Source organism: Camelus bactrianus, chromosome 10, assembly GCF_048773025.1.
Source record: "Camelus bactrianus isolate YW-2024 breed Bactrian camel chromosome 10, ASM4877302v1, whole genome shotgun sequence".
Taxonomy (NCBI): Eukaryota; Metazoa; Chordata; class Mammalia; order Artiodactyla; family Camelidae; genus Camelus; species Camelus bactrianus.
In genome coordinates, this window is record NC_133548.1 from 13006124 (window position 1) to 13017555 (window position 11432).

Here is an 11432-nt window from a genome sequence, read left to right on the forward strand (position 1 = left end):
TTGTTATTATTATTATTATTTATTTATTCAGTATTACTATTAGTCAGTGATATGCTCACGGTTTCTAGAACCAAGAGAAAAGCATTTTAAACCATTGTTTATGTGAGCTGTGTCTTTTGAGAAACATAACAATGCAAAACATTTTTTTTGTGTCCATGTGAATATTTTCAAACATAGAAAATGTTTAGTCCTGTACCTTACAGCCTGGTCTCTCTAACATTGGTGTTTTTACCATGGTATTTTTGAATACAGAAAAAGACATTAATTTATTGAATTATACTTACAGAGATAAAAAAGCTAAAACCCAGAAAAAAAAACTGATAGAAAATTATATACATCATGATGGCATGCAGATTTAGATTAAAAGTTTTTTTTTAATGTCAATCACAATTTTTGCTCGTTTTAATTGTCAAGCAGACAGCAATGCTCCTTCAAAGAGTGAGCACTTGGCTGGGTAATTTTCTGAGTATAAAAAGATAGTTACAGAAAGAAATTGTGTTCTACTTTACAGATATTTTGCAGATGTCCAGATACTCCTCTATCCTTTTCCTGATTATTTTGTCAAAAACTCAGACAAGAAAAAAGGAAGAATGAGAAAAGAAAATTGCTCCGTGACTGAATTCATCTTCTTGGGAATCACTCATAACACTGAGAACAAAGTGACCCTATTCTCCTTGCTTCTACTTGTTTATCTCATTAATCTTGGGGCCAATCTTGGAATGATTGTCCTAATTAGACTGGATTCCCAGCTGCACACACCCATGTACTTTTTCCTCAGCCACCTCTCTTTCTGTGACCTCGGCTATTCCACAGCAATTGGCCCCAAGATGCTGGCGGACCTATTTGCCAAGAACAAATCAATCCCCTTCCTTGGCTGTGCTCTGCAGTTCTTGGTCTCCTGTACCTTTGCAGATTCTGAGTGTCTCCTGCTGGCAGTGATGGCCTATGACCGGTACAAGGCCATCAGCAACCCCCTGCTCTACACAGTCAGCATGTCCAGCAGAGTGTGCTCCCTGCTCGTGGCGGGGGTGTACCTGGTGGGGATGGAGGATGCTTTGATACACACGACGTTAGCCTTCCGCTTATGTTTCTGTGGCTCAAATGAGATTAACCATTTCTTCTGTGATTTACCTCCTCTCTTCCTCCTTTCCTGCTCTGATATACAGGTTAATGAATTGGTATTATTCACCATTTTTGGCTTCATTGAACTGAGCACCATTTCAGGAGTCCTTGCCTCTTACTGTCATATTATCCTATCAGTGGTGAAGATCCACTCAGCTGAGGGGAGGCGCAAAGCTTTCTCCACCTGCACCTCCCACCTAACTGCTGTGGCCATTTTCCAGGGGACTCTGCTCTTCACGTATTTCCGGCCGAGCTCTTCCTACTCTTTAGATCAAGACAAAATTATCTCATTGTTTTACACCCTTGTGATTCCCATGTTAAACCCTCTGATTTACAGCCTACGGAACAAGGATGTAAGAGAGGCCTTAGAAAAATTGAAAAATAAAATATGGCTTTAAATATTCATATTAGGCATTTTTTTTACACACGTACACGCACACACACATAGTGGTTTCTGTTTCATTAAAATTATACAATATGCTAATGAGAAATATACTTTTCTCAAATTCTTAAATATAGTAGTATTTGCATTAAATTCCCATCTTAAGTATACTGCTGTTCCCCACAAATGTCCTACTTCATTATGTGTCCAGAATTTACAGATGGCACTTCTAAGTGAAAACATTTCTAAGTTTTTTATTATGCTCATTTTTTTCAGTTTTTACTCAAATGTTTTTTCAATTACACTAAGATTTATTGTGTATTTTTGAGTGACCTTTGAGCATTTAGGTCCTTTATGTACCACAATGCATCTTGTAGTTTCTATACTAATGAATAAAAGCTAGTATTAGTAATGTATTAACCAGACATTCAAGTAATTCATAACAAGCCTCAAATTCATCGTGTAATAAACAATTGAGGGCTATACATCCAAAACAAAATACCCAAAACTAGTGTAAAAGGAAGGCATATTTGGATAGAGAATTTCAATCTCAAATCTAAAAGAGATTCAAGTAGAGAGAAGAAAGGATACCAGGCAGAAGGTCTGACAACTAGACAAGACTTGAGTTGGACAAGACCATGTCTTAAAGGTAAAGATGTCCTGTTTGCCATGACAAGGAAGAACTGTGAGGGCAATATGTTAAGTGAACTAATTCATACAGAGAAAGACAAGTGCTGTATTCTCACATATTTGTAGAATCCAAAAAGGTCAAACTCACAGAAACAAAGAGTAGATTGGTGGTTGCTAGGGGCTTAACTATGGGGGAAATGGGTGATTTTGATCAAAGTGTACAAGCTTTCTCTCATTTTATGAGTAAGTTATGAGGACCTAATATACATCCGTGCCTCTAGTTAACAATGCTGTATTCTACACTTGAAATTTGCTGAGAGAGTAGATCTCAACTGTCCACACCATGCACACATTAAAAGTGCTACCTCTGTGAGGTGATGAATGTATTAACTAACCTTATTGGGGTAATCATTTCACTATATAAACATATATAACATCATCGCATTGTATACTTTATAATTTTACATGCTACTTGCCAATTATATTTGAATAAAGCTAGACAAAAAAGAAGAAGAAAAGAAGTCTAAAGGTTAGATTATACAGAACAATGAAACGAGCCTTGGTAAATTACAGCATTGTGCTGTCATCATCAACTATCAGTTCTTCTGTCATTTTCTTCAAGATAATTTTCTTCCCTTCTTCCTCATCCTCAGCCCTGGTAAAATCCTCCTCTTTGTCTCTTTGTGGCTCACAAATACTCATCTACATAAAGCACTATTTTATATCACCCTGTTTGTGAGAATTCTTTGCTAAAGGGTTGAGCTTTCCATCCTTTTATCCAAAGCATTGCATGTTGTCTGGGATACAATGGGAAGATAAACAAATGCATAATAAACTAAAAATACCAGATAATATTTTTGAGTGTTAATTTTTTTGAGTGTTAATCTTAGTAACTTAAAATTAACTGAGCATTTGGTAAGTACCTTAAGATATATATATATATGTGTGTATATATATATATATATATATATATACACACACACACACACACACATACATATATATATACACATATATATATACCACAATACATATTGCATTCACTTACACAACAGTTTCTTGGAAGGCACATAAAATTGTTATGGACACTAAGATAGTGGATCTATAAAGACATGCATATTAATTACTCTAAAAGTAAAAGCTATAAATTCTTGATATCTATTTCATCTGCCTTTGATCTTGTTCCCTGAAGGCTAAAGCATTGAATCAGTTTGCTGAGAAAGTGTGGTATGGCCATATATTTGAAATACCATTAAGGATTGAAGGATACTCTTAATTAAAAATTAAGAGCCACTGATGGTCTTAAGTGTTCTAGCTACCATTATAAGATGCCCTTATGTGAAAATATTTCAGAATGGAAGTAAACCTACAAACTTCCTCTGTTATTCAAGATGGTACTTGTGAAGCATTGTAGCATGTTAGGAAAAGTTCTCACAGTAGAGAAAAAAAAAAACTTGCAGAGAATTCTTGTTTTAGATAACAGGTTTAAAGATTTCTACTCCTATTCTATTCCTAGAATTTTTTATCAATTCACCCAGACTTTGTATTGTTGCATATGATCAGCAGAAAACAGTGGCTAAAATATATTAAAGTTAGGCAAGAGAGGGTGTCAGTGGATTGCCATGAATTAAGAGATTAATAAGCACATTGTCTAATTAATCCATTGATGTGTGTATGATAGATACTTATTTCAACATCTAAAGACTGAGTTGATAAAAATATTGGCTCATTTTATTGGATCTGGTGGATGTGCTATAACAAAAGGAAATTTAATCTCATTAAATTGAAGACCAAAAATCAAACTGACTGATTTAGTTAATTGTAGGCTTCCTCTCATAGAATGGGAGAGGTTTAATGAGAAATTATGGAATTTTTTATGGAATTCATAACTTAGAAGTTTGGGCAATGTTGCAATGTTGCATAATGACTATTCTTTCTTGACATTCTACAGAAAAGGGGAACACTACATCAAAGGACTTCAGTGTATTTTAGCCTGTCTACTTCAATCTTCTTCATTCTTTTCCCTTTTAGTCTCTTCATATCACATCCCTCTCACATATCCACCAGTAATGGATGGAAAACTTCCTTGTCCAAATACAGATTTATCAATGACAGTGTGTAGTGAGTTAACACTATAGTCAAATTCCTATATCTTGACCTCCTCCTTCATCCCTGCCACTGAGATACTTAAGCATAAATATGGCAAAACAATGTTAGATTTGGGTACATGTCCAACACAGAGGACAGACAGATATATACTGGTCATAGGCTGTGTAAGTGCATTCGTTATAGATAGAACAGTAATGGTATTCAATAACCCAGTAAATAGGAAGTTCTGTGTTAAAGCCAGCAGCAGCGTTTTTTCATCTCCCTGGACATCTGTCTCTTTAGAACCATGCTGTGAACCAGGTAGCACGGCCACTCTAAATTTAACTCAGCACTCTTCCTTTCTATCCCTCAGACCCCACTATGTGAACAGGACTCCAATTAGATAACTCTAATCTAGTTCCTTCTAGCTGATACACTCTCTCCCTATAAAATATGACAGCTGGCATGTAAATCCATCCCTAGTGTTGGACAGGATTATGACTCATCTACAGAATGGTGAAATATAAACAATTTAAATATCAACTAATGGTGAAGATGTGGAACAATTGTGGCTTTTACATTGACAGTAGAATGAAAATTGGTGAAACTCCATGGCTCAGTCTACTATAGCTGGACATATAAATGCCCTTTGATCCCAAAATACCATTCTGGCTAGAGCCGGGTTCTGACTAAACAAAATGTAACCCAAGCCCAGAGGATGTCTGCATCCCAGAAGACAGGCTGCTCCCCAAGGCCACATAGACTAACATCCCTTCAATCTACCTCCACCCAAAAGTTTGAACCTGTCGTGTATATGGATTTAAGATTTCAAATAGTTTCTTCACATATATATATTTGTGTTTCTATTTATAAACACAAATATATGTGTAAATATTTCTCTCCTGATATATTTACATGGTAGCTCATGGCTTTCAGAGACTCTCTTCTTAAAGAAAAGACTCAGAAGTGATATTTTGCCAATTTCATTTGATCAAGCAATTTAAGTACTACAAAAATTCAAAGGGAAGATGTATAGGTACTTTATTTCTAAGGAAAATATGTAAAAACCTGTATAGCCATCTTTAATCTGCCCAAACTATCATCAGTCCATTAGAAAACTCTGTAATTTCTAATTCCAGATTATTTTATTAGTAATTTTAAAATATTTTAACTAAATATATGAGTTGTGTTGTAATCTCGTTTTATTTTTGGTGTAGTTATACCTACCAAAGCAATCAAATTAAGCAGGACTTAAGCAACACACATGGGAACGGAGAGTAACAGACATTTTAATCCTTCAGGTTATTGTGAAAGTAGAGTTTGTTCTGGGACCTTGGGAAATGGGCCAATCACATCAGATGCTAAGATGGTAGACCAAAGTTCAAAGAGTGTGGAGAATTCCATTGCTATCTGTTGGGGAGGATTTAGGGAGGACATGAAATCTAATGGTACAGCCACCAAGGAAAACAGTATGGAGTTTCCTCAAAAAATTAAAAATACAACTACTATATGGTCCAGCAATTCTACTCCTTGATATATACCTGAAGCATATGAAAACAATAATTCCAAAAGATATACGCACTCCAATGCTCATAGAGCATTATTTGCAATAGCTGAAATATGGAATCAACCTATGTGTTCATAACAGATGAATAGATAAAGAAGAGGTGGTATATGTATGCAATGGAATGTTACTCAGCCCTACAAAAGATTGAAGTTTGCCATTTACAATGACATGAATGGCCCTGGAGAGTATTATGCTTAGTGAAATAAGTTACACTGAGAAAGACAAATACTTTATACTTTCACCTATATGTGGAATCTAAGAAATAACACAAATGAATAAATATAAAGGAACAAAAATAGCCTCACAGATAGAACAAACTAGTGGTTGCCAGTGATGGGGATGGTGGGGGAGAGGCAAGACTAAAGGGGACTAAGGGGTACAAAATAATAAGTATAAACTAAGTAAGATGCAAGGATGTAATACATGACACAGGGTTATAGCCAATATTTTATAGTAAGTTTATACTGAGTATAATCTCTAAAAATATAGAATCATTAATCTGTACACCTGTAACTAGTATAATACTGTAATTCAATTATACTTCAATGAAAAAAGAAGCTTCTGGTATTTCTCAATGTACAAATTTTGTGCTGATAATAGCAAACACATTATTTTAAGAAAATAAAAATCAAACTCTGCTTATTTAGAAAAATCATCAAAAATACAAAAAATTTTAAATGAAGCATCCTTGCACATATGAACAATAGCATTAGGAAAATTCCCAAACCCAGTGCATTTCTATTCTTTGTACATCATTCCCCACTTTAATAGACAGAAATACTTAGTAACTATCTAGAAAGTGATTATCTTTGCAAATTCTTCTATTAGCAATTTTAGGAAATACAAAAAAAGGTACAGAACTTTTTCCTAAAGTCTTAAATGTAGTAGACACATTCTTAGAGAAATAAAATAAACATAATGGAGAAACAGTGCACTGTGTAAAGAATGTGGTGAAGTCACAATTTCAGTGAAATGTCTTTGGCTGATACATGGACGGGGAACGAGAACAAGACAATGCTTGGTGATGAAGGCTGCCCTGGAAGGTAGCATTAACGGGAATGTTACAGCATCATTATTCACAACAGCTAGAAAGTAGAAACAACCCAGTGTTCATCCAAATGAAGAGTGGATCCACAAAATGTGCTATATCCACAAAATAAAATATTATTCAGCCATATAATGAAACAGAATTCTAACACATGCAACAACATGGATGAACCTTTAACACATTTTACTGAAGAAAAAAAGCCTGGCAGGAAAAACTCATATTGCATGGTTCTGTTTATATGAGATGTCCAGAAGAGGAAATCACACAGAATCCAGAAGCAAATTAGTGGTTGCCAGGGCTGGATGGGGGGGAGGAGGTTGGGCGTTGGAGGGAGAGCTGACAGGCAGTAAGTATGGGTTTCTTACTGGAGTGATAAAAATGTTCTGGAATTAGACAGTGGTAATGGCTGAACAACCTTGAAAATACATTAAAATCCAAAGTAATGTATACATTAAAAGGGTGAGTTTTATGGTATATGTATTGTATTTCAATAAAAAAGAAAATATGATCAAAAGGATACTAATGTTCCTAAATAAGGGAGTGAAGGAGAATGTTTCAAAGACACAATGAACAAGGGGTAGGAGTGGGAAATTGTTCCCCCAACAGGTAAAGAGCAAAGACTCCAATTCTTGTCATACCTGAAAGATAAAATTACAATCGGGTGACAATGTGTTGTGTAGCAGAAGATTTTAAAAGATTTATTTAGGAAAGAAAAAAGTGCACCTCCAAGAATGGGAGGCGGGCTGTCTCAAGGGAGGAAGAGCGGAGGGTTTTGTCTCCCCTTCCTCTTATACCCTCGGTTAGAGGTGGTCTTTTGATTGGTTGATGGCTTTTGTCCCTGGAGTGCTTAGTCATGTTTGGCCCCCTTTGCACACGTCCTTACTCATGGTGCACACAGAAGACCCCATGGTGGGGGGGATGCTAAACTGCAGTGTTAATTGAAATACACTGAGCATTGGGTCAAGTCTAGTTAAGTCCTTTCTGCTACTGCACAGTCATGGCTGTCAGATTCTAACCAATTCCTTGCTGGCACTCATTTAGAAGAAGTAAAGTCCATTTATGCTGGAGATGGGCATAATGTCATCTTCTGGACCCTCTTCCCTCTCCTCCACTTGTACACCCAGTGCCCCCACTTATCTAACTACCTAAAAAAATGATTAAAGAGGGATCTATTTGAGTTTCATTAGATTTCCTCTGACTTGGGCAGAGAGTTTCAAGGTCACTGTGAAACATACCATTAAAATAATCTGCAGTTTTCTTCCCACTGGAGATCAATTTGGTGATAATAATGAAGCCATGTAAGCTCACCCCTTCCTAAAGTTGCTTCTCAATTCACAGGGGAAGATAGAAAAGCAGAAACATAATTAATGATGTTTTGCATAACATGAATGCCTATGAGCAGTAGCAGAGATTTAAACCCCAATGTACCTGGTAAAATAAAAGACCATCCGCTATTGCTCAGCTACCCAAGACTTTCTCATCTCAGGTAGGCTTCAAGGTCCTAATTTAAAGAATATAAGTCAAATAGAATACTAACCTGTGGTTGCCAAGGGGGAGGGGGGTGGGAAGGGACAGACTGGGAGTTCAAAATTTGTAGATACTGACAGGCATATGTAGAGTAGATAAACAAGATTATACTGTAGAGCACAGGGAAATATATACAAGATCTTGTGGTAGCTTACAGTGAAAAAGAATGTGACAATGAATATATATGTATATTCAAGTAAAACCGAAAAATTGTGCTCTACACTGGAAATTGGCACAACATTGTAAACTGACTATAACTCAATTAAAAAAAAAACTGTCAAAGTCACTAAAAACAAGGAAAGTTTGAGAAACTGTCACAGTGAACAGGAGCCTAAGGAGGCATGATTCCTAAGTGTAATGTGGTGTCCTGGATGAGATCTTGGACTAAAAAAGAGAAAAGGTAAAAACTAACGAAATCTAAATTAAGTATGGGCTTTAGTTAATGATAATGAGTTAATATTAGTTCATTAATTGCAATAATATGTCATACTAATGTAAGAGGTTAATAATAGGAGACACTGGGTATGGGGTATATGTCAACCTCTGTAATATTCTTCTATATTTTTTGCAAATCTAAAACTGTTCTAATAAATAAAGTTTATTTTAAAATATCACACACACACAAAAATTATAAGTCAAAAAAACTTACCTTTTTGGGGAAAAAAGAAATTTGTAAATAAAATATTTTATGTCTGTTTATTTAGTTAAATAAGCTCTGTAATTTCATGCCCAGAAATAATATTTTCTTCTCAGAACTGGAAGAACCTGTCTGCCCTTGGTGGTATCCATGACACAACTTTTACGTTCATTTATTTTGATGTTGGTTCACAGGAAAGACTTCACTCCTTTGATCATTAGAGAAGTAGACATGCAAATTTAAGGGGTTTCCTTGTTTGGTTTTATTTAAAAGATAATGTAGGTACCACATTAAAAATTAAAATGTGCAAATTCATCTTCATGGTCACGTTTACTTGCAAAGAAAAAGTTTCTTAACCACATTCTATTCTCATGTACACCTGAAACATATTGTAAATATGCAGACACATGACACACACACGACACACACATGCACAAGGGAGAGAGACCACGTATGTCAGAAGCACTCGTTCCTCTTCATCCTGCTCCAGTTTTTTAATATAAAACTCCATTTAAAATCCAAAGAGATGCAGACACATGTATTAAATCCTGTTGTTTTCACTTCCTTTTAGTATTTTGCTCTGGCTGTTCGAGACCCCTCCTTTGGCACCAGATACTCTACAAACAGGTAATGAATAGTGTGGCAAAGCCATAATAAATTTCTAGAGAAAGGTCGATGTTACTTATTCCATGTCTCACTAAATCCTAAACAGCAGGATCGATAACATAATTGTTTTCATTGTTATTAGTGTGTGATATGCCAATAGATTCTAAGACTAATACACAAATATTTCAAATCATGTTTTTTTGAGGAACACAATAATTGGCATCATTTTTTTCTGTACCCATGGAATTTTTTCAAGCGTAGAAAATATTTGGTCCTATATCTTACGTAGCCTGGTGTCTCTAACACTGATGTTTCTTGCACACTGTTCTGAAGATGTAATGAGATGTCAATTTACCCACGTGTCTTTCTTGACACAAGAAAGGTAAAGCTCAGGTAAGTCAAAGAGCTTGTAGAAAGTAACACAGCTCATGAAGAGCATCTGGATTTAGACGGAAGTCTAAAGTCTCGCACGATCCATCCCAAATAGTTTTTATTACCTTTGTGTAGATAGCAATGCTTCTTGCAGAAGTGATTATTGACCAAGTACTTTTCTGAGTTTAAAAAGAAAATGGCAGAAGTGAACCGTGTTCTTCCTTACAGGTGCTGCATGGATGTACAGACATGTTATACGTGTGTGTGCCATTGTCTTGATCATTTCCTCAAAAGTTGAGACAGGAACACTTTAGAAGAATGGAAAGAGGAAACTGCTCCTCCTTCACTGAATTCATATTTTTGGGAATTACTGACAACCCTGGGATTAAAACGACCCTTTGTGTCACGTTCTTTGCTGTGTATCTCATTAGTCTCCTGGCCAATCTTGGAATGATCACCCTAATTAGACTGGATTCCCAGCTGCACACACCCATGTACTTTTTCCTCAGCCACCTCTCTTTCTGTGACCTCGGCTATTCCACAGCAATTGGCCCCAAGATGCTGGTAGATCTTTTAGCCAAGAACAAATCCATCCCCTTCCTTGGCTGTGCTCTGCAGTTCTTGGTCTCCTGTACCTTTGCAGATTCTGAGTGTCTCCTGCTGGCAGTGATGGCCTATGACCGGTACAAGGCCATCAGCAACCCCCTGCTCTACACAGTCAGCATGTCCAGCAGAGTGTGCTCCCTGCTCGTGGCGGGGGTGTACCTGGTGGGGATGGCGGATGCTTTGATACACACGACATTAGCCTTCCGCTTATGTTTCTGTGGGTCCAATGAGATTAACCATTTCTTCTGTGATGTTCCTCCTCTCCTATTGCTATCTTGCTCAGATACACACGTCAATGAGTTAGTGATATTCACCATTTTTGGCTTCATTGAACTGAGCACCATTTCAGGAGTCCTTGCCTCTTACTGTTATATTATCCTATCAGTGTTGAAGATCCACTCTGCTGAGGGGAGGCGCAAAGCTTTCTGCACCTGCACCTCCCACCTAACTGCTGTGGCCATTTTCCAGGGGACTCTGCTCTTCACGTATTTCCGGCCGAGCTCTTCCTACTCTCTGGATCAAGACAAAATGACCTCACTCTTTTACACCCTTGTGATTCCCATGTTAAACCCTCTGATTTACAGCCTACGGAACAAGGATGTGAAAAAGGCCCTTGAAAAATTGAAAATTAAATTGAGAAATTGAAAAATGAACGATGGTTTTTAATATTTATGTTATACATATACACATATATAACAATTTTTATAAAATTATATAATACATGAGAAACATGATTTTCTCAGTAGCAATACTAAAGCTCCGTCATAAGAAAATGTTTCAGTTTCTCAAACTTATGCTTCATTATGTGCCTTGAACTTATCTATGAAACTCCCTCTTCCTGTACAAC

General features: G+C 36.5%; 2 protein-coding genes across 2 annotated transcripts; both read left to right on the forward strand.

Annotated features, from left to right (window-relative positions):
* Positions 1-590: 590 nt before the first annotated feature.
* On the forward strand, positions 591-1520 carry LOC141578958 (olfactory receptor 5W2-like). The gene has a single exon (XM_074373043.1). The coding sequence runs from the start codon at positions 591-593 to the stop codon at positions 1518-1520; it is 930 nt and encodes a 309-aa protein (XP_074229144.1).
* Positions 1521-10297: 8777 nt separating this feature from the next.
* LOC105081675 (olfactory receptor 5W2-like) lies at positions 10298-11230 on the forward strand. Its single transcript, XM_010970952.3, has one exon. It carries the CDS (start codon positions 10298-10300, stop codon positions 11228-11230), a length of 933 nt encoding a protein of 310 aa, XP_010969254.3.
* The last annotated feature ends 202 nt before the right edge of the window (positions 11231-11432 follow it).

Bases quoted from the DNA above. Each gene is read 5' to 3' on its own strand.
- LOC141578958 (XM_074373043.1), top strand. From the start codon at position 591: ATGAGAAAAGAAAATTGCTCCGTGACTGAATTCATCTTCTTGGGAATC.
- LOC105081675 (XM_010970952.3), top strand. From the start codon at position 10,298: ATGGAAAGAGGAAACTGCTCCTCCTTCACTGAATTCATATTTTTGGGA.